This window comes from Lycorma delicatula, chromosome 7 (genome assembly GCF_047948215.1).
Source record: "Lycorma delicatula isolate Av1 chromosome 7, ASM4794821v1, whole genome shotgun sequence".
NCBI lineage: Eukaryota > Metazoa > Arthropoda > Insecta > Hemiptera > Fulgoridae > Lycorma > Lycorma delicatula.
In genome coordinates this window covers 82,075,573-82,101,127 of record NC_134461.1, presented here as the reverse complement: position 1 = coordinate 82,101,127, position 25,555 = coordinate 82,075,573, and the positions used below count along the sequence as shown (strand labels likewise).

At 26.3% G+C, this 25,555-nt stretch overlaps 1 protein-coding gene across 2 annotated transcripts in view; it reads left to right on the top strand.

The window, feature by feature from the left end:
- LOC142328176 (dual specificity protein phosphatase 10-like) overlaps positions 1-25,555 on the top strand; it is a 249,020-nt gene extending 223,465 nt beyond the window's left edge. For both annotated transcript variants that reach the window (XM_075371726.1, XM_075371727.1), the window contains 2 exons: positions 10,536-10,850; positions 21,628-25,555. In XM_075371726.1, coding sequence (XP_075227841.1) covers positions 10,536-10,850; positions 21,628-21,926 — 614 coding nt within the window. In that variant the 3' untranslated portion in view covers positions 21,927-25,555. The remainder of the gene's footprint in view (positions 1-10,535; positions 10,851-21,627) is intronic.

Here is a 25,555-nt window from a genome sequence, read left to right as displayed (position 1 = left end):
AAAATAAAATTGAATCATACATAATCATATTTCAAAAATAATAATTTTTTTATCAATTTAATTTTATCAGTAAAACTGAATCATCCTAATTCAATAAGTACCTAAATTGAGTCATTTTAAATTGTTTTTTCTAATGCGTTAATAATGTGTTAACATTGATGATTAAACCTCGATGTATTTGGTAATTTTGAATTTATGGTAGATTAATAAATTATTGTGTGATGTCATATTTTTTTTGATTGGATTGGTGAAAATGTGACCTACTTGAACGTGTATGTTTTTCTCGATTTTTTTTTTAGATGAATATGTATAAGTATAGATCTTGTTTTTTTTAATTAAATCAAATAAAAAATAAATTTATTTTAAAAAATTAACTTTTAGTAAGTACTTTCGTACTTCTATTTTTAATTTATAATTGGTTTGATGCTGTATTTTATCCTTTCTGTTCTGCTCTTTCTTTTAATTCACGAAATTACACTATATTCTATATCTTCAATTATCTGTTTTTTATATATTTCAATCTTTGTCTTTCTCTATTGTTTTTATCTTCTTTTACATCTCTTTTCACAGTTAACTCAACGTGGATGTCTTAATTAATTAATATATGTCCACCAATTCGTCTCTGAGATTCTATTGAAAATTTATTTTCTCATTTACTCACCATCTTATGACCTCTTTTTTAATTTTTTTAATCCGTATTAATTCTTATTATCCTCCAATAACTGCATTTCAAAGGCCTATAATCTTTTCATCTGTTTTTCCTTTTTTGTTCGTGTTTTAGTAACATTTAATTGCTACATTCCATACAAATGTTATAAAGAATTTCATTTTAATTCTTTAAATATATATTTGATTCTAGCGTTATTATATTTTCAAATAATATTAATTAAGTTGATGATAAGCGTTTAATATCACAAAGGCATTCCTGCATTAATTTTAAATGCTTAAATTTTTTTTATATATATCTTTGTGGTTAAATTAAATTTTTCAAAAGTTTTATTATACTCGTATAAGTAAAGATCTTATGATACAAAAGGAAACCTTCGTTCCAGTTATGTAAAAGTTATTCTTGAGAATTTGAATTCTCACACGCGTGTGTTATATACATACATATTCATATTCTTCGCAAATATGGATTCTCTTTTCCTTTTTCTTTTTGGAAAAACACAAGCACATTTGGTGGACGTTTTCTTTTCTCTTTCTGTTTAGTCTTCAGAACCATCGTAAGGTATTACTTCAGAGGATGATATGTACGAATGTAAATTATGTGTAATCTTGTATAGTTTCAGGGCGACCTTTCCAGAGATGTATAGTTAATTGAAACCCAACCACCAAAGAAAATAGGTATCCAAGATATAGTATTCAAATCTGTATAAAAGTTAACTAGAATTTGAATCTTAGAACTTTCGACTTCGAAATCAGTTGATTTGCGATGACGAGTTTGCCAATAGATCATTCCGGTGTGTTTGTTTACTTCTGTTGGAACTGTCTTAAGTTTTTCTAAGTTAATCAAGTAAAGGATTTAAAAAAAAAAAAATTGTTGTCTATATAGACGATTTGTTGGTATTCCTACGTATTTATTCTCATTATTATTTCGTATTGAAGTGTTATAAACCTTAATGATATATAGCTTGATCCTATTGTAATATTCAGTTATTATTTCTAAAAAAAAAAAAAAAAATGATACATTCTTTGGCATACCAGATAGCCGTAGATTACGCTCGGTAGCTTATCTGTTAACAAATTTTTTTGCATTCTTTTTAGTTTTACCAAAAAGTTTTTTTTTTTAAATAGATCTATTCATAATTTTAAATAAATATATAATAACAAGTTTTATTACAAAAAACAATTTTTTTGTTGTTGAAAATTTCAGCTATTTGAAGTTGTCGCCACATTAAAAGTTAGTAAGCTATTATTAATAATTATTTTTAAATAACATCAATTTCATAAAACCGAAATTTAAAACAATTTTTGTTTTTAGTGATCTTTATTTAGTCGACTTTTTATAAATTTTATTTTATATAGCTAGACTTGCTTTTTAATCAGGTCTCATACAACCAATACTGTTAAATTATTAAAAAAACGAACAATTTGTTTTATATTAAATTAAAAGTATCTCAATTATTAGATTTAATTGAAGTATTTTTTTTTGTGTTCAGTCATTTGACTGGTTTGATGCAGCTCTCAAAGATTCCCTATCTAGTGCTAGTCGTTTCATTTCAGTATATCTTCTACATCCTACAACCCTAACAATTTGTTTTACATATTCCAAAAGTGGCCTGGCCTGCCTACACAATTTTTCCCTTCTACCTGTCCTTCCAGTATTAAAGCGACTATTCCAGGATGCCTTAGTATGTGGCCTATAAGTCTGTCTCTTCTTTTTTAACTATATTTTTCCAAATGCTTCATCTATTTGCCGCAATACCTCTTCATTTGTCACTTTATCCACCCATCTGATTTTTAACATTCTCCTATAGCACCACATTTCAAAAGCTTCTAATCTTTTCTTCTCAGATACTCCTATTGTCCAAGTTTCACTTCCATATAAAGCGACACTCCAAACATATACTTTCAAAAATCTTTTCCTGACATTTAAATTAATTTTTGATGTAAACAAATTATATTTCTTACTGAAGGCTCGTTTCGCTTGTGCTATTCGGCATTTTATATCGCTCCTGCTTCGTCCATCTTTAGTAATTCTACTTCCCAAATAACAAAATTCTTCTACCTCCATAATCTTTTCTCCTCCTATTTTCACATTCATTGGTCCATCTTTGTTATTTCTAATACATTTCATTACTTTTGTTTTGTATTTGTTTATTTTCATGCGATAGTTTTTCTTGCGTAGGACTTCATCTATGCCATTCATTGTTTCTTCTAAATCCATTTTACTCTCGGCTAGAATTACTATATCATCAGCAAATCGTAGCATCTTTATCTTTTCACCTTGTACTGTTACTCCGCATCTAAATTGTTCTTTAACATCATTAACTGCTAGTTCCATGTAAAGATTAAAAAGTAACGGAGATAGGGAACATCCTTGTCGGACTCCCTTTCTTATTACGGCTTCTTTCTTATGTTCTTCAATTGTTATTGTTGCTGTTTGGTTCCTGTACATGTTAGCAATTGTTCTCTGTATTTGAACCCTAATTTTTTTAAAATGCTGAATATTTTATTCCAGTCTACGATATCGAATGCCTTTTCTAGGTCTATAAACGCCTAATTGAAGTATATCATTATATTCATAATATTTTTTCTCTGCTGATTTCTTTTATTAAACATGTAGTTATTTTAATATTTAAATGTACTTAAATTTTTTTTAATTGTTATATTTTATTGTAAAATTTCATTTATGAATAATTGATAATTCTAAGTTAAGTATCAATTATCTAGAAGTAAACTTATTAATTTTATTCTTTAAATCATTATAAATGTTACCTTTTTATTCATTTACCAGTTTTTTCAATGACCTTTTTTTAATACCCATTTTATTGCATGTTGTTAATAAATATATGAATTGGCGCAATTTATTTTAAATAAATATATTTTTATATATTATTTATTTTACACGAAGTAAATAATATATTTACAAAAGTACACGTAATTATGTTGTAATGTTGCTTAAAATATTATTTTTACACAATTAAAAAAACATATTTAATAATTTTTATATATAAACGTGATTAATAGGTTATCTGCGTATGTTTTACACAATTTATTTTTTAATTCTTATTGGCGCCAGTGTTTTCCATATTAGTCCACCCCCTTTACGCTTAATTGTGCGTATCACGTATTATATTAGTCATCATACAAATATTTCGATACAATTCTTGAAAATAACAAGTTATTTTGATATATATATATATATATACATACATACATACATACACATATATAGTGATTCATAATACAAATGTATCGTTATTGATTGTATAAGCATGTGTCAGAAATTTTTCTCCAAATTCGTAATGTCTCTAATTTTTCTGTTTATCCCTTATGGGTATCTTTTTTTAATCATTGTTTGAGATATATTAACATTCTTGCGTTCTTTGGGTTAACTTGAAATTGAGTACACGTAATTATTTATGAGGTGTAAGTTTAAGAATGAATCAACATTTTTTATTTTGATTTTGGTTTATTCAGTTATAAATGTTTAGTTCTTTCCTGATTTCTTTAGTTAATTATTTAAGAACTTTTATATCTATGGAAATTTTTTTAATCAAACAAATTAATCGTTGGTGTAGATATGTGATTTAGTTCCCGTTTACTACGGTCTTATAACTTAAAAATTTGATCAGTTATTATTTTAAAGAATTATATTTAATTTTTTACTTCCTTGTACGGAGTACTGTGATCGCGAAAAATTTCGGTTTCCAGATTTCAACGGAAATATCCATTTTGACTAATTTCGGCGTGACGTCTGTATCTCGCATAACTCAAAAACAATTAGCTGTAGGATGTTGAAATTTTTAATTAAAAATTTAAAATCCAGGGATGGTCAAAATGGATATTTCCGTTGAAATCTGGAAACTGAAATTTTTCGCAATCACAATACTTCCTTTACTTCATACGAGGAAGAATAGTTTTAAAAAAATCGGTATTTGTTTATTTTTTCTGCTCCCCCTCCTCCAAAATTACCTTTCAAAAAACATTTTTGATTTGTCTACGTTTACTATGTTAAATGGAAGTGAAAAAATCCACTAAAATATGTTATTAAAAGTTTAAATAAATAAATTTTTTTTTTAAAATCGATGTTTTTAAACTTTGATCAATTCCTACACCCCTAATATTTCCCCCAAAGCACTTTTTTTGGGTCGTTTACTCTACTTTGCCTAGGAAGACTTAAAAAATATTCAGTTAAAAAGTATGCAATTTAAAAAAGATAGCTTTTAAAAGCTATAAGCATGTACGCATTAATATAAAGTGCAGTTATGTTTGCAAAAGTTTCAGAAAATTGACCCTAAAATCTATTTTCCTCACCTCCTGGAGTTATTGACCTCCAAACTTTTACCGAAAATGATACACAGGAGTATCTGTACACAATTTCATCAAAATCGGTTCATTCAGTCAAAAGTTGTTAAGCTTCAAACACGCCAACACTCTTGCATACATTACCTCGCCATTTTTTTGCTGTAAATTTTTTGGGGATCCCTAGATCATGAAACGTCAAGAAATGAAAACACCCATATTTCATTTTCTGACTGATATCATAATTTACTTTTTGTAGCATAGTTTTCTATTTTTCTAGCTATGTGCCATAAAAAAAAACTGACGTATTTATGTTGACCACACGTCAATAACATTTTATTTGCGTTAGCATTTAAAATAACATTACATCACGTGTCAATTTTTTTTTTAATAATTTTTTTGTCATAGTAGTGTATTTATAAATATAGATTTAATGAATTAAAGTTATTTAATTGTTGTGTTAATATTACTTAATAATAATTACAATTTTTAATGACTAATGAAATATTTAGAACGATTCAACAATGAGTCAAACTCTTTATATTGATTTTATTATTGGTTTTTTTTTTACGAATGATACTGGTTATGATAAATTACTGAAAATTAATTTCGTGTGCTTTTGGGATTAAACCATAATTATTTAACTGCATCATTTAAATATATCGGATTTTTTTCTGCTTGTTTAAAGATTTAAAATAATGTTTAAACAATTCAGTAATAAAATAATTTATATTTTTGCTAGTCGGTTAGTTAAATTTTTTTATTAGTGTAAAACATAGTACTACTGATTGCTGCTGGCTAGCCAGGTGATAGATACGTTATTATACAATAGTAGTATTAAAAAGTAGGGAGGGTATAAGATTCCTGTGATGACGTCATGCTAGTTTTTAATATGGAGGGGGTATGCGAGTTGTTGACTGTACACTTTGAATTGTTACTGGGCATTCTGTTAGCGTCAGACGTTGTGTAGACGCGTAGTGATTAGGCTGTTAGCTGGAAGCTAGCTTTCTTTCGCTCATATAAAACATTATTTTCTTCTACTGAGATTTTTTCTTTTAATAGCTTAAAATAATATTTTTAAGCTTTATGAAATATTATTAGTGAACGTGCGTGAGTGTGTGATTATTATTATTCGATTTTTCTGTGCTGTTGTATTTTTTATTCGTTCATTTTGGATACAAATATGAAAAAAGATTCACCGTGTTTAGTATTACCTCTTACACCGGCACCCACTTGGAGTAGAACAGGTACTTATTGTTAAGTTAAAATAAAAATTAATTTTTTAAATATGTAGTACATTTGAATTTAAAATTATCGTTTAATTGTAATATAAAAAAGATAGGTGTACACGTTTTCTGTTGGTAAATTTTTATTTTAAATTTATAAAGAGAAATGCAACTTATTATGTACAGGTTAATTTTTCTTTTGAAAATAGTAAAATCTAACTGTATGGCTTAAAAGAAAATTTATCAAATTATTATTGGTAAGTTTCTTTCAATTCTTGATGAATAGTATATTTTTATCACAGGGTAGTAATTTTGTTAAACGTTGTTGGAGTTAGTTCTTTTTATAGTTTGTAATGTATAAACAAACGGGTTATTGAAGGCGAGTGGTAATATTATGAACTAACAAATCGGCAGATGGCAATCGTTTTCCGGTATGTCTATCATGCCTTTAATAAAAATATTTATTTTTTATACATTCCTTTACCTGTAACTGAACAATTAATGTAATTTCATCTTAAAGCAATTTTCTTTATTAAAATATATCCTCTCACTGATATCTAATATCAAGAAGTACAAAAAAAAAAATAGGTTTTCTTTTTTAATATATGTAAATTCCTCTGCTATGTTCACGGCATATCTACATTACGACGTGGGACGATTTAATTAAAAGTAAACCGTGTTTTTCCTATTCGTTTATGGCTATATTACTGTATTAATAAATATCACCGAAAATTAATATATGTATACTAAAGTCTGTTCAATTACGTTCCCAGAACAGTGTTTGTAGATCAAATGTCATAAAAGCGGGAGGGAGATTTGTTTTACATAGCAAAGAAAGATGGATAAGAACAATTATTTTTTAAAAAGTAACCGAGATGTGAACATAAATTTTGTTATTTTATTTCATAATTAATAACATTTTTATTTCATAAATTAAAATACTAATTATGGATAATAAAAAACTTTAAAAATTAATTGCGAAAAAACAATACGATTAAATTGTATGTGTGATTTTTTTTTACAAGTGTTTCTTGTGTTATCATTATATATATATATTACGAAAATAGACTGCTATTGAAACAGTTCTCAAGATAGCTTACACTGTTTTGTACTTGTATGAATCATACGTTTAATATGAGGGTATTATAAAATTATAGACTATATATATATATGGAGGTTACGGCTGGGAATTGAACCTGCCACCATTATATTTAATTGTTACATGTTTATTTTATTAAGTTGTCTTATTTTAAATGTATTTTTTTTTGATAGATTTTGTATTTTATTGTTGAATAAAATTTAATTTTGTTTTTAAGATATTAATTTAAACCGAATTACATAACCTAGAATGTAAATATTTACTATTTGACGGGCGGACTGGAAATATATTTTTTACTTCATCGTTTATTTATCACATATGTTAATATCTAATTTTTAAGAAAAAAAAAACAGGTTTTTGAAAACATTTGTAGCACAAATATACTGCTGATTGTATTCAATTTTTATTTGTAAATTTTCGTCAGGCAGCCAAAAGTATATTAAAAACGTTTGCCTCAATTCTTTTTTCTACACCTTATATAACAAAGATATTTTTTATAATGTAAATATTATTGTATTTAAACAAAATTCATTTGTAAATAGAAGTACATCATTATAAGTAAATTTAAAACCCTTTTTTATTGTTTTTTATGCCATCTTTGCATGTTTGGAGATTTTTTTTATATTTTGTCACCTAACATGAAGGATTCATTATGTCATACAGCAAGTCCTCACGCCAACAATCAACCTGCATGTTTTTCTCTTTCCTTTCCTGCCACAGGTAAAATGCGTTCTCATAATCTATTTCCAGTACGTCTAGACATTTTTTTAAATTAATTTTTTATACTCTGAATGGCCCGCGTATGCCTTCAATCTTCGAGAGACCTTCAAATTTACTTTCCTGTGAGTCCTTACCTCGGAAAATTCTTCAATTAAGTAATAAATGAAGATTTTTTAAATGAATTCTCATAGAAGATTCAATCCTGATCTTATGACGCTTGATTGGATATTGTCGGTCATTCCGAGCAGAATAAAAAAAGGTCAGCACGGATCCGTCAAGTAGAACGGAAATGGGTCTCGACCCAATTTTTTTTAGTATATAGGATTTATAAATCAATTTGTTGTAATTTTTCTAGCAGATAACAAATTTTTCCATCTGGGGTAATAAATATTTAATTTAAGTAGTAGAGTTGATGTGTCTTATACAAAATAAACTTTACAAAAATAAAACATTCTAAATTGTAAAGGAAATATATTTTTAATTTTTTTTTTTACAATTGAAATTGATATCCAGTTTAAAAATCTATTTAAAATTTGTATGCTCAGTAAAAACGCTGCCGTTTTGAAAAAAAATCTTTAAAGAAATATAAAGACTTGAACGTGCATCTTTAAAAAAAAAGTGTACAGAAATGACATAATGAGACTATTACCGAGCATGAGATAAGGCTTTCTAAAATACGTTCAACCTTTTTCTTGTTTTCCAAACTAATTTTCTTGAATTTTCCACGAAAAAACTTTTAATATTAATAAACGATCTAAGGATATTGGTGAAACAGCTTTTGTTTAAGTCTGTTAATTCTAGCTTATATAACACTTAATTGGAAATAATCAATGTTTATTTAAAAAAAGGAATTTCATTTTTTTTTTTAATTTATAGGATTAGTTTTGTCAGTGATAAAATGATTTCTTGAGTTTGTAATGAATGAAAAAATCCTATAGTTATTTTTCTTTTTTTAATTAGTGTAGCCTGCGGTATGTTTGTGGTTAATTATTTTGAACAAAATTATTATTTTTATTATATTAAGATATCAGTTGTTGAATCATTGTTATTTACAATATCACGGTTTTGTTTTTATTTATAGATTCATTGACGCATTCGACGATTATTTTATGTATCCATTTATGTATTTGTATTAACACATTTCTTATTTTATCTGTTTACTGTACGGTCGAAGTTCATTTAGTTACTTTTTAGTTATTAAAATTTCCGTTGAAAATCAAAGAATATCTTTTTTACTTCATGTGTGAATATAGTCCCGAATTTTTCACTTTCATTTGGTATTTCCGCAAAGAAAAATGATAGGTTTTCTATTTTACGAAAGTTTTGAATAATATTAATTAAAATAATGTCAATAGGTTGAGGAAAAGTCCTGGCTGAGAAATTACTTTACACTTTTCCGGAAGTTATATAGAGTTTAATACTTCCCTTTCATTCAGTGATATTAGTTATTATTTTTATCCTTATATAATTCTATATATATTTATTTCTTATCTAAAGGATATTAATGAAGTTTTAATAATGTCTTATTTGGAAATGTAGAATACAATTGTTAAAAAATATTTTTTTTTTAAACCTGGTAAAAGAACGAAAATTAATTAATTTTGAGGGCAGTAGTTTTTACAAAACATTCTTGTTGTTTTATTATTATATTAATATTATATAGGCCAAAATAATTTTTGCACGGGTACTCGAATTTCTCGTTAATTATTAAAGGAAAAGCATAAAATCGTTCATCAGTTTTGTATATTACTAAGTAAAAATGTCTTGATTTTTTGGTACGATAATTGCCTGCTACTCAGTCTAGTTTGAGCTTATCTCTAGATTTCATTGTTTGTCGAGTTTCTCAGATGTTATATAGTTTTTCTTACCACCCCCTTTTTCATCCTTTTGCTCCATTTAACCCTTCATTGGCGAGAATGTCAGGATTTTTTGTGGTAGTGCAGTACATCTTTGTACTACCTAATAGGGTTAGATCAGGTTGTGAACCGACTAGAAGATTCCATTTCCTATATATTGATTCCAAAAGAAGTATTAGTCGGTAAATTGAATCTCTTATGCCATGATGGTTCTGTAACATCTGGATTTTTTTAGGGTCTGGCTTTCTAGAAATTGTGGTGCAAAGCAAAATGTCAGCGCCAAGTTTAATAAACTGGTTTCCTTGGTTCTCTAAAAATTAAATTTTGTTGGGTACAGTTTCGCAGCATGTTGGTACATATTATGTTAGTGTTAATGATTATAACACTAGAAAATATATTTGAAAATCGTTGATACATGAATTGATTGTAATATGGAGGTAATGTTTAATGAAATGCTCATTTGATAGGATTTTAATATATTTTCATATAACTTTATCCCTATTCTAGAAAACCTGACCGATTTATTCATATCAGTATTAAATGAATATATTGTGTGATTTCAACAACGTTTCTCCTAGACTTGAATTAAATCAAAAATATGGTTATAGGTTTAGGAACGATAGAACCAGATATCTTATTCGATTTTTCCTTTTTTATTTGTTGCAGGAGGACACAGAGAGTTTCACAGAAGGCATAGAGAGTTATGTGAAGACGCTTTATTGCCGGGACCGTGCCCTGGCTCACCACAAGATGCCGGTCTCGACACAGCGCCCGCATCGAGAGTATTACCTTTCCTTTATTTAGGGAGTGCAAGAGACGCTGCTGATAAAGATTGTATGGGCCGTTTGGGTATTAGCAGAGTATTAAATGTATCTTGTCAAGCACCTCAACAACCTAATATTACAACTAAACATTTACCAGCTGACGATTCGGGGCACCAAAATTTAAAACAATATTTCGAAGAAGCCTTTCAATTTATTGGTAAGTTTTTATTTCAATTTATCTTATTCGGTAAAGTTGAGTGTACCTATTGAAAACAAATATTAATACGTACACAGCTGTGTTATTATTTTTAGAATTTTATTTAATTTAATAAAATTGGAAGTGATTTTTAATGGTTAATAAATTTGTTATTAAAAATTATTTTTTTTAACTGTTATTAAACTACTTGTGTGATTTTTTACACGTAACAAGCATCGTTCTGTATGAAAAAATTTATTATTCATCTTTCTTTTGTAACTTTCATTTTGATACTACTTTTCTTTTCTAAATTTTTAATCACAAATTCGTTTTTTTCAATAGAAGTTACGTATTTATTAATCAATTTTCAATTACAGTGATATTTTAATTAGAAAGAAATTTATTACAATAATTGATTAACGGGAGAAGTAATATTTTTTTACATACGACCTAATCTTATAATTAAAAGTTTTTCGAGTTATTTTTTCTTTATTTAAAAAACTTTGTGACCGGTTTGATGCAGTTTTTTTTGTGTGCTAATATTTTAATATAAAAATTCATACTAGACTTAAAATTCGCAATTAATTACATCATGTGTTCTAATTTCTAGATTCCTTTTTCATAATTTGTACACTCTTCGTTCTACTTATTAAATTAACTGTTATTATTCTTGAATTTTTTTACGAACATTATTTGGGGTTTTATTTTTGGTAAGATAAAAAATTTTCGTTTTGTTTTTTTTTTAAACCATTTAATTGTAACATTACATTTGATAGTAATTCGCTTGATTTTGTTTTTAATTTTCTCCCCCCAATTTCCGTGTTTAGTGAATAGTTTTATTATTTATACGTTTTAAAGCGGCCAGAAATGAATTCTTTATAAAAACGAAACATAATTAATTGTATTATTCCCCCCCCCCGCCTAATATTATTGAGGGAATTATTGCTTAATATTATTTCCTTCTTCACTTTTGGTGGGAGAGAAATAGTGTTTTATATATTTAAAAAATAATGATTTTTTAAAGTAAGCAAAATCATGGAATGTGAGATTTTACATATTAATTTTCTATTTATAATAAAAGTTAGATAATATAATTTGAAGGAAACAGTTTAACTTGTCATTTTATCCTAATAAAACTTTGACATAGGATGCTTATTATTTTTCATTTTTTATGTGATTTATGACTCGCATTTCAAGTCGCTAATGCGACACTTAATCGAATACTGAATCATGATTACGACTAAAAAAAATATAGTATTTAAGCTTTGTTGAAAAAATTTACCGAAGTATATTTGGTAAAGAATTAGATATTATATTCATTTAAAAAAAGATAACTACGCATCAGTTGAATTGAGAGAAGATTGTCTTTTTTGAATTCCATTAAAATTTATTTATAATTGTCATTTTTGCACTTTATAAGTAATGGTCGTTCTCAGCTGAATTCTATTTCCGGATGACATAATATTGCCATAACTTTCGGTTTTCTTTTCTTTTTTTATGTATATCGTACTTGCAATTAAAAATTTATACAGATGTACCTCGTATTGAGTGCGATGATGTAGTATGTACTAGTAAAACTGCATTTATTATTATTAGGATAAATTATTACAGGATATATATAACATTTTTCATCGTTGAAATAACGATCACTTTGTGAAGTGTTAGTCACACTTTGATACGCACATACTGTGGTAACATTTAGTTACATTTTAAAGGCATTTAGTCATAGTTTGCATAAAAAAATATTACAGCATATTCAGTTTTATGTATGTATCAGAATTATATATCCCTCAGTTCATTCGTTTTATGTATTGTAACCAGACAGGAAGGCGCGCTGGTAGTACTATAGCAATATAACCGGTGACCCTGATGAATGGAATGAATGATTCATTGTCCATGTGTGCTCTTGGAGTGTGCGTGTGTATGTATATGTTTGAGTGAGTTTAGTTATAAGAGGGGTTGATGTGATTAGGGAGCATAAAAAGAACGTTTATATTTTAGGTACAGTATACCACTGGACAGCTGTCTTGTTCCTGTTCTATTAACTGCTACCAGTTGAATAGTGTGCTTTACGTATAGAGTTCTTTCTGGTGTCCTTCGTATAATAATTTATTTCAACATAAATGCGTACGCACAAACAGTAGTGCGTGTGTGGTGATGACTCACCCTTCATATATTCTAACATACCCTCAAACACTCGCTCAGATTATATTATACTGTGTTTATTATTATATCAGCGTTTGAATTATTTATTACTATAAAGAACGTAAACCATCAATTCATTTAAAATTCTATTGTTATAACGTAATCTTTTACTTTTAGGATAACAATATACTACTATATTTTGCTCATGACTGCCATTCATGTTTTTCCCGCCCGTATTGTGTCATTAATTAATTTTTTGTCAAATTCCATTCATTTTTTTACAGTTAGCATTGTTCTAACCATTTAATGTTATATTTATCATATTAATTATTTTATAAATCTTTTCCATCAATTTTTAACGTGTTCATTATTTTTTATGCATATACTAGCAGACCCGGCAATGCTTCGCTATTGCTAGATTTGAGTATATATTTAAATATATATAGATTATTTAAACACAATTGGAAAGTTTGATAAAACATTAACAAAATGAACATTACGGAACTTCACAAAAGTTACCCTTTCCCACCCTCTCTCCATTTATCTTTTTTCTTCTTTCCCCTTCCCCATTTTTTCCTTTTACATTTTTCTATTTTCCCCGCGCGTAAATCGGTCCAGTAGTTATTTTAGTGTTTAGCGGACACACATATTGGAAACATTGAAATGGAATCGTAAAACATATTTTTACCTGTCCCAGGTGTGACATCTTAGATGTGTAAAAGACGCGCGTATTCAAATGCAAAATTTCAAAGCAATCTGTAAATTTTGGGAGATTTAAAATTTTGAACAAATGAACATTTACATTTTTATTTATATAGGTTTATATAAGAAACCCTCCTTTATCCCAAATCTTGTTTATTCATGTTGCTGGATTATCCAGGAGGCTAAGTATTTCTTGTAGTTTTATACATATTTACCGGTTTATAAAATTTATTTTATAATATAAGTAAAATATTATAAAAAAATAGTTATAAAACTAAACAAGTATTTTATTAAATCATTACTTAAATTACACATCTTTAAGTTTAATTTATTGTTATTGTAACGACCCATTATAGATCTACGAAAGATTGTCATTTTTTTGTACATATGTTTTTTTATGAATGCGAAGAAAAAATACATCTATTTAAAATTTAAATGTCTCCATTATCTTTTTTTTAACCAAATTCGGAATGGTTACTATTTTTAATATTTCCTTCTCCTTTAGCATTCATTTATCAAGGATGAGTTAATTAAAAGCCAATAAATTTATCTAGTGATTTTTTTGTTGTTAACAATTAAAATACCACCCACCACATTTAGTTAAATAACATTTGTCTTTAATCTTTTTATTACGTGATTTTAACGTGTTTTTAACAGAGTGGTATATTGTATATGATGACTGTTGATCTGTTATGTAAATTAATATTTTTATTGTTTAACCCAATAAATTTGCCTCCTCCTCCGGTCGCTTATTGTAAATATCTTTTCTCGTAGCGATGGAATGCTTAATCCATTTACAGCTTTGTAAATTTATTTATGCATTTAAAAAAAGAAAAGAAATTGATTAATTATTTTTATTTGCCTAGTATAAAATAGTTAACTTTTTTTGAATTGATTTATAAAAAAAAATTCAGTCTGATTTTTTTTTACGAGTTATGACTTAAAATAAGTACGACTGACATACTTATATTTATATACATAGCCTATATATATATATTTATGAACGTGTGCGTGGGGTTATTTAAATTTGGATAAGTTAAATTGGCAAATGTACAACCCTATTTGTGTGTGTGATGGCGGTATATGATGCGTCATGTTAGAAATAAAATTAAAAAAGATTTAAAAAAAATCTGAAATCTTTCTATCTTTTCATTTTCTTTGGTTGTGTTATGTGTTTAGTTTTAATTTTAATACCAGACTGTTGGCTCATCGCTTTTTTTAGAATACTTTACTACTGTCCGTTCGTTTACTGGCCTGCACGCGTGTTTTGTATATTATATGTAATGTACTTTACAATTGTTTTATAATATAATACAATTAAAATTTTAATAGTATAATATATCTATAGAATTAAATTAAGATTGTAATGTGTAATTTTGTGATTTTATTATTTTGCGTTGGTTAAAAATGAATGCGGGGGATTTTTGAGTACTGTATACCACCTTTACAGAATCGAACTATGTTTATAGAATTGGCTTAGGTTTTCACTTTTTTTTCAAGATGTTTTGTACTGTATATAGGTAGTATTACTAAAACCGTTCATGACATAGTTAATACGTACGTTCCCCTCACGTCACGTGATTATTTAAAATTAAATATTTATCCCTTCAAAAACCGTGTTTTACATAAATAGTGCTGTTATATTTATTTTTTCGTTATTCTAGATGAGGTTCCCTTAGTAATCTCTTAGTTATTTAATATAGGTCAAATTGTTTTTTCAAAATTTAAAAATTTATTTTCATTGCTCAACTTCTGATTAATTCATTTTTTAATATTATTTTTGTTTGTTTTACTTAAAAAAAGAAAGAAATTATCAATTGTTTTTTATATATCTGTTGATCAGTCGATTTTAAACAAAATTCCACTAAGAGTTTATCTCAAACTTAGTTAAAACGTAAACTATATTAGATGTATATGTGTGAACTCTCTCCATTCCTTTGTATTGAAAAGTATTTTTTTTTTTTTATATGTGTTAAGATCCTATTAGTGGGAATTATTCAATAATCATCTCAGCTATAGGTTGCCTTTTTGTATTGTCCCCAAATAAGAAACAAAATTCCCTGGACAGAACGCAGGTAGTGTTGACCGACCAAATACAAAGGATTTACTAAAATGTTATCATATCTTAATAAATATCTAGTGGGCGTCTTGAATTTTGTAGTTAGAAAGTGTTCCACGATAAAAAGGAGTTACATCTACTGATGAAGGAAATGGGAATAAGGAAACCAAATTCATCCCGAATGAGTTGTTAAAAGTACATAAAAATGCATTCATTTTTAAAGCAATATATGCATATATTTATTTCGTAATTCAAATTTCGCTCAAATTGTTCCAAAAAATTATTTTTTTCTTAGAATAGGAGCAGAATATAATAATCAAGCGAATTTGCGATTTCATTGATTAGTTTACATTTGTGTTATACAAAATTGGTTTTCCTTCAGTTAGTAACTGACTATTTAACAAGGAATTAAGATGTTTTTTCTTTTTTAATTTTAAGAAAAATAGTGGAAGATATTTGTTGTTTTATTTTAATTCTTTTATAATTAACGTAAGGATTTATATACCAGTGTCATCTATTTTTGTAGGCTACCTGATATAAAAAGAAAAAAGACTGTCTTAATCAAGAATAACAAACGTTTCATGACATGCTTATTAAGGAAAATTATTAATGAACTAGTCTCCCTGTATAGTATTTATTGAGGTTAATATATTACTGGATGTCACTATGCCAAGCCCAATAAAATCAAAGTGATATTCAGCTTTACAATTTACGTACCTTCACCCAATTTCCTTAAAGGGACTGGATATATTATGAATATCATTAACTCGGTTTTTTGATCAGCATATTTTATCGTATGGTGCATCCATATTTTATTTTTTACTAAAAACACGTATATAATTTTTATTATAGTTTTACCATATATCTTTTATAGGAATATTTTTTCTTACATGTTTCGCATCATCAGTGTATCACCATAATCAGGAATGAAAATTATCCACATCATGTTTCGGTTAATCTTATATACAAAAAACATATAACATCACACTCCAATATTACATAATAAAGTATATATTTAAAAAATTACCGTGATTTCCGTGTGGTGAATGACAATTTTTGTAGCGTGTGAAAATGTCATGCCTGACCGGGATTCGAACCCGGAACCTCCGGATGAATTGCCGAGACGCTACCATTCGCGCCATGGAGGCCGGTCTAAGTTTAGGCCTTAACTTCTCTGATAATGCTGATTCATTGATGCGGTGAAACGTATAGTAAGACAATAATAAAAATGATATTTGTTTTTAGTATTAAATATACATACGAGTATAAAGAACGGTCGAAGAATAATTTAATAAGATGTTTTGCGTCAGAGGTGTGCTGGCTGTGTAATGTAAATAAACTTTTGTATCTCGGATACTTGCCAAATAGAAAAAGGAAATATCCTACAACATAAATAAATTAATACAGTTTTTCTTCTTCAACTTTATAGACAGTTGGAGCGCTCCCTGGTGGTAGGTTCACGAGCTATAGTTATACGATGACTTATTACTTAAATATAGTTTAACCTACAAATGACGTTTGTGTTGCTTGATTCTTCTTTTTTTTATTTGCTTTTATTTATGTAAAAAGAGTATGGTGTAGAATATAATAGATTTTCGTATATACTCATTACGCAACTTGTTTAAAATAAGAAGATTTTAAGAAATTAAACAACCTGATAATCTTTTTCTTTATTTTTCATCATATTTACTGTACATTTGTTTATAATTCTGAAATTCTTTTCAGGGTATTACTCAGATCATGCTTTATGATCATCACAGAAAAATTACAATTAAATGCAAAAAAATTGAATTTGTAATTTTTTAAGACTATATTTTAAAAATATTTTATTAATATATATTTTTTAACTTTAGTAAATATATATTAAAGATATATTTTTTTAAAAAAACGTATCGAACGTAAAAAAATTGATTGAACTAGTGTTTTAAATTTCATACTACGTTATTTGTAATAATTTGTTTTTATTATGTTTAATTCATTGAAATATTTTGTTAAAAAAAATCCCCCGTTTTCCCTTGCCAGTTTTACCTTTATTTTTTATTTTACTTTAGGCGTTGTTATTGCCGAAAAAGTTTTTTCGGTAAGGGCTATGATAATTATTTTTTTATCGTTTTTATTTTATTATAAACAAAACAGCGTAAACATATTTTATTAACATTTAATTCTTTAAAATAATATGGGGGTATCCCCGTCCCTTCATGGTTAAACAGCGGATTGAGAAGTCGTTAGATATGTCCCGTTCATTATTAATTTCATGTATTTCGGTTTATGGTTGTACTTGACTGTCAAATATAGGTCTATAATTTTTTTTTTTTTTTTAATTGACAACCAAATTACTTGAGTTTTATTTAGAATAATGTAATTTATATTAAACAGATGTTTTCAAAATTTGTAAAATTATTTTCTTTAGTAATAAATTTCCTCTACTGAATAGAGAGGTAATATATACCAATGGATTGTTTCTCATTAGAAGGGATACTTGCAAAAAAAAAGCCTCTTAGGTACAAAAGAAGTAATCAGAATCTCTGTTTCTGAGAGTAACGATGTTCACTATACGTCCAGTCCCTGTGGTTAGCAAATTAAAGATTTTATTTGTTGGGTTGACTTAAATTTCGATTGGATTGGCATGTTGAAATATATATATAATTCGTTCAAAAGAGTAAATTGAGTAAGAATTGCGTAAAATTAATTATGATAAAAATAACAATTTTAATAATTTGTCAAGATAAATTAATGAAAATTTATTTTGTTACAGTGTGTAATGTGTTTTTTTCTTACATAAGAAGGGCTAATTTTTTGTATAGTAATTTCCAAAATTATTTCATTTAATTGGTGTATAAAAAAAAAAAATAGTTAATCAAATGTAGTTGTTAAAGTAATATTTTACTGGTTATTAATTGTCCCTTCTTCATTCTTAATACCAGTTTTATTCTTTTATAATGAGTTCACTGTTCATTCCCCTCGTAATTTCTTTGTGTCTACGTTTTCTCTTTTATTTCTTTTTCTTCTTACCGTTGCCGTTTACGAGTGGCGGTTTGTTATAGATTTATTGTATACTGTATAGTTGCCAAAAGCGTTTTATAACGTATCCCCAGCCGCGCCGCAACAGTAGCACGACAAAACCACGTGGATGACTCATCTGTACTACATACATAACACGCCATGTAACCTAGTCACACTCCGTTCAAGTAGATAAATAAAACATCGCTCACTCCTGTCCTGTTTCATTTTAGCTCGATCTTTCTCTCTTATTTTCTCATCCAATTTCTTTACAAACGTTCCTTTTAATCACGTTTAGTTTTCTAAATAAGCGCCAGGATAAGTTGTTTTTTAACCCCTATTATTGGAATGGATACAATTAAATTTATTATATTATTAGTTTTAATTTTATTAATTCGGTTGAACATGTTTGGTATTATGCTATTTGAGACGTGACTTTAAGTAAAAGTCACGTCTTTAATAAATAATTAACATTTGTTTTTAATTATACAGTATTTTGTCGGTAGTAAAACCAAACTAAGCTATATCTGTATGAAAGTTTTTCAAGTTTGTGTATGTGTAAATGGGTGAGGGGAAAATTTTAATAAAATTTTACAATATTGTTATTTTAACTTTGGAATTTAAGTTCATCTAGTGGAAATATTTGAATAAAATTATTAAATTTCTTCTTTCAAAGTAAAAGAACCTAATTCTTCGAAAGCTCATATGAAGCTAATTTTATTATCAACTTCTATAATTTAATTTTTTCCGGTTGCATTGTTGTCGCTTAACTTTTTTTTATTTTTTACTTTCCTAATTTGTACGTTACAATCTGTTCAGTTAGCGAACAATTAGCAACCCACCCCCCCAATTCAATGAAATAAAGGTGATAGGGTATGACATGTAAATGAGGTGTAGTCTTGTAAATAGGCCCAATCATGAGATATATGGTTAATTGAATCCCAACCATCAAAGGACACCAGTATCCGTTGTCTATTCAAATCCATTTATAAGCAACTAACTTTTACCAGGATTTGAACTTCAGAATTTTCAACTTTGAAAATCAGCTGTTACACGACTGCCTTGCGACAACAATTTAACCACTACACCATCCTTTGCTGGCTACTTTACTTTAAATATATGTTATTATTATTTATTTTTTTTTAATTAGGGTACAAATGGGGTTAATAAGAAATAAATGGTTGTTAAAACAGATGCAGAGTATTATTTATGCAAAGAGTAATATATAAGAATGATTCATATTCACGTTTATGCTTTATTTATTGAAACTGTTCATTACGGATGTATGTACTTCTTTTTTTGTGTAGTCTGTTCTTCCATTTATTACTGCAGTTGTGTTGTAGAGTAGATGAGTAAATATGTCTGTGCAAAATTAAAACAAATATCCTTGTAGCAATGTCTTCGATTGTCTAGGTTTACATTATTTATTTATTTTAAATATCAATCTTTAGAAGAAAGTATTGTTGTATAATTTTAAATAAGTATAATTTTCTTTTGAAATTAAAAATATATAAAAATAATTACAAGGTTATGTCAATTTTTATAACATTTTATGTTATTCTTTTTTAATTTATAAGAAAAAATTGGTTATTTATCAGTGATGTATAAAAAATATATTCTAAATTTGTATACTCTGCGAAAAGTTATACTGGTGAAGGGTGTATATCTAAATAATGATAGTGCAGGCAGCTGAAACCCTAAATATTTATATCTAAATAATTATTTTATGTAATATATATAATATTACTTTGTGCTTCAGTTTGCAAAATGTCTGCTTGTAGAGTTATGTAAACATATTACTGTAACATATAACCTTTGTTGCCTATCAACACCCTTATACCATGTTAAAAATATGTGATATGCATTTGTGTGATCGTTTCAAGTAAGCCTAGATGTGTAACAGGATTATGAGTACTTAAAGGGTTTCTTTTTAACTAGGACATACACCTGACGTCTAGTAATACAACTGAAAAAAGGAAGATATTTTGTGTTTTATTTCATATATAAATGTACTTTTTTTTAATACTGAATTGCAGCTTAGAAATGTTGAATAAAATTTTTTTTGTTCTGCAATAATGTTATATGAAATATTCCAATTACATTCTTTTTTAATAATCTGTGTTTTACGTTAAAATGTTAATACCAAATAAGAGATTCTATGAACGCTGTTATTATAATAAGAGTAGCAGAGTTGGAGTGAAGGAGCAGATGGGCATAGGTCCAGATCTCATTTTATATATACATTCTGATTAATCATGTATGCTTAGTATTTATCTATTAGACAAAGATATATATATATATATATATATATATATAATATGGAAGATTAAGAAACAAAAATATATTTATCCCGGAAGAAGTTTAATTTACGTACAGGACTTTTTTTAAGCTTCTATTTAGGACACAATTCTCTTATTGTATATAATTAGAATTTTTTCTAGCTCGGTCAATTCTAGTGATGAGGAACTAAGAAAGAATGTCTTTATACATTGGCGTGTGTTTTGACTTTTGCTCAGAAAATAATTTGTTATTAAATTTTAACCGTCTTTTTTTTGTAATGGTATTGATGATTCATTTGGAGTTTTAATGTATTGTTTTTTAGTTTAGTTATTTTTGTTACATGAACTAAATGAATTTATACCAAATTTTTATCTGTTATCTGTGGGATCGGCCTATGACTGCTGAATTTTTTCCTGCACATAAAACCGAGGTGTTATCAAGTAAAACCCTAGGAATCTTCATACATAAATATGTAGAAGTTAGGTAGTGTTAATCGTTTTAAGTAGGTAAATTTAATTTTATCTTTGCTGTACTAAATTATAATGTTATTTTAATATATTTTCTTTTATTATAATATATTAATAATTTGTTGTTTGTTTTCTTTTGTTGCAGAGGAAGCGAGAAAAAGTGGTACAAATGTATTAGTGCATTGTCAAGCCGGTATCTCACGATCGCCAACGATGGTTATAGCATATATAATGAGGCATCGTCAATTAACGATGATGGAAGCATATAAAGTAGTAAAAGCAGCACGACCAATCATATCACCTAATTTTAATTTTATCGGCCAATTATTAGAATTGGAACAAGGTTTAAGAGCATCGCCATCATCTGCTGATTGTAAACCGTGCCATCAATGCTGTTGGTCGCATCAATCGACCGAAGAAGTGTCATCTGGCTGCAGTGTATAATTTTTGTTTGTTTGTGTCTTTTTTTATTTAGTATTATAAGTTGTATAGTTTATATTATCATACCTTCATATTGTCTGTCGGATTATTGTTTATGTTTTGTAGTAATAAAAGAAATCTAATCATATGATAAATTATTAGATTTTTTTTATAATCGACTTGGCATCATTCGATCGTTCAATTATATTTTCATTGATTTATATTTTATTAAAATATATCCATAATTGCCAATCTTTTTTTGTTTGATTTTTATGAAAGATATATGAACATGAATATTTTAACATATTATTTGTCTGAAAACTCTTGGTTTTCAAAGAAATTCTTGAAAACAATAAATAACAATTAATTTTTATTTGATATAATATTGTTATCTGATATATATTGTCTGTTACGTATACCCCCTTCCCCACCCGATAATATTAAATGTGTGAAATAATGTTTTTTAGCATTACACTATTTTGTAAAAAATAAATAAATTTTTTTTAAATTTTAATATTGGTTAGAAGTTAAAATCTTAAAAAGGTTAAATTTGTTTTTTTGTGTTGATTAATGTAAAGATTTCTTTCTAGATTTAAATTTTAAAAAGTTGGCAAATATGTGGTAAATTTGTATAAATATTTATTTTATTAACTATCCACTTTTTATGAATGGATGATTATTTTGTTTGTTTGTAGTTTGACTGGATATGAATTACAGAAGAAGAAGAATTAGTAGTTATTCAAAATGAAATTATGTTCATAGTATGATATATTTAATCTGTTGTACAATGATATCTTTGTCCTCTTTATTATAACTTAGATATTTGTTTTTTAATCGTTTTAAAGTGTATCCTGATAATGTATACATAGTTTTTTTGTAGATTCAGCAAATTTATTGATTTAGAAATTTTAATTATTATTGCAGTAGACTTTTTTTTATCTATATCATTGGAAACTGATGTTATTGATTTTAAAAAAAAAAGAAAAGAAAATGGTGGTTTTGTAGACTAGTCAGATTTTATGTATACTATAGGCTTCATCCCAGTTTGATTTTTTTACTGAACTTACCACAAACTTTACAAGTTTATTGGTAATCCTCATCGCTATCTCAACAAAGTTTCAACTGAGATTGATTTAATTCAAGCTAGCTTATTTTTTTTTCATTATATTAAATAATATCTATCGCATCTCATTGTTTATTAAAAAATAAAAAGGAATGTGTACTGTATCGTATCCTGTATTTATTATCGTTTAATGATTTATACTTTGTATTTATTATATCAACATTAAATTTCTATAAATTTTGAATCCTAAATCAATGATTTTTTTAATCATTTGAAACATGCTGATGAAAATATTCCTAATTTGTATTTTATTTAAGTGAGTTGAGTTGATTGATTAAATGGATATCACTTGATAGAAACAATTCGTTTCTTCGATGTATGAGTTCAGCTATTATAAATGATGATGTCTGCATGATTTTTGTTCATTAAATAAGTTTTACACCAATAAATATAAATTCAGTAATATATTACAATATTTACCTTTTACGTAGAGAATTATGTACGAATGTGGATAAACGTAATGGTTTTTATTATTAAATTTTGATTAATATTTTTTCTTAGGACTCATGTATATCAATAGCAAACTTAAGTAGTTCTGAATCATCTTGGCACAGGAACCCTGTCTTTGAATTCTGACATTAAGTATAGCTGGATTACATAAATGTAGATGCCACTTTTCATCAACAAAATGTTATCAATTTATTGTACTAAGCGTAATAAAATTTTTTCTGTTTGAATTGTAGGTATTTTATCTGTCTCACTTGAAATAAATGAAAAAAAATTCATTTTTTAATTTTTTTTTTATATAAGTAATTATAACAATTTAATTTGAATTATGTAGAATTAAAATATATTCTATATAATTGAGATTTAAAAATAAAATATTATCCAATTTTTATTTTACAATCAATTTATTAAATATTTATTTCTCATTTTCCAGTAATTAAACTTGGAAAACTTATCATCTAGATAATATAATTTTATATATGCAAAAATATATTTATTATGAAATTGTAGATTTGAAATGATGAAGGCGTTGAAGAAAAATTGTGGGAGGAAGACAATAGTATACCAAAAATCATTTATTTACAGGATGTGTAATATTGGTATTAGCAGTTTTGATTCATAACTGCAAATTTTTATACATCCTGGTGTATTAAAGAGTTGGTGTTAATGATGTGCGAATATGATAAAAAAAGATTGTACAAGAAAAGTCTACTTTATAAAATATTGTTGACAAAAATTAGAGGTGGAATTATATTTATATTATTATTATATATGTACCCTATTGTAAATATTTATTACATAATATTTTAATATTAAGATATGTAATTTATATGCATTGTGTGAATTTTGAAATTTAGTTCTTAAAAAAAGTAGTAAACATGGCCTTCTTTATATTTAACTTTTTTAATTTATAATTTTTAAACGTTTAAAATTAATTAAAAATATATATCTTTTTTATGGATAAATTGAGGCAATTATTATATATTAATTTATTATTAATAAATATGTTCAAGATATAAATTTTATTTTTTCTTCGTTTTGTAATGAAATATTAAAAAATGATAATTGAATTTTTTTTATGTTATTTTTATTACAATAAGTGTTTATAATATTTATATTTCTTATTTATTTATTTATTATTATTATTAACAATATTATTCTGAAGAAAAGATAATTGCCTTTTAAGCTATAATATATATTTAAAAAAATTAAACTTATGTAGTTTTTGGAAAAAAAAGGAAAGAAAACACGCCTTATTTTAGTAATATTAAAATGTTCTATAAAAACATAGTATGTTATAATGTTGCAATTTTATTTTTTAATGTTGTTACTACATTTTTCTTGAGTATTGTCAATTAATTTTCTATAATGGTCATGGTTACAATATTTTGATTTTTTTTTTTTTAATGAGTATAATATTTTTCAACATTATATTTAGAAAAAAGAGTAGCAGCATTTAGAAAAAGTAAATTGATTGTTTTAACATAATTATTTGTTAAATAGTGCTTAAATATTACTTATTAAAGGACGATTAAAAAAAAAAAATATATATACTTAAAAAAACATTAATATTTGTAAAATAAGTGACACTAGTTCAGCCTTTATTTACATTATTCCATATTAAAAATAAAAATCACTGAAGTGCCCTATAAATTTTAATTATATATTTATTATAAATATTATTGTGTAGTATAATTATCAATTTTGTTTATGTGTAGGTATGAAAAAGTTCCTTTATTTTGTATTATTATTATTTTTAATATTGTTGTAATCATTATTGATATAATTATCATTAAAAGGATTCAACTCAGTGTAACATTATTGTACGTAGAATTTGATGAAGAAAAAGAATTTCAGTCATTTTTTTTTTAAAGTTATTATTATTTTTTATTTTATTTATATTTTTATTTTCTAAAAATTATGTAGTACCATATTGTTAAAATAAATTTGGTTTTACAAATTAATGACACCAAAAAAAAAATTATTTTAAAATAAAGTCATGATTTTTGTGAATACTTAGAATATATTTAAAAAAACGTTAATAACATGTTATAATAAATAGTAATATTTGTAAAAAAAACAA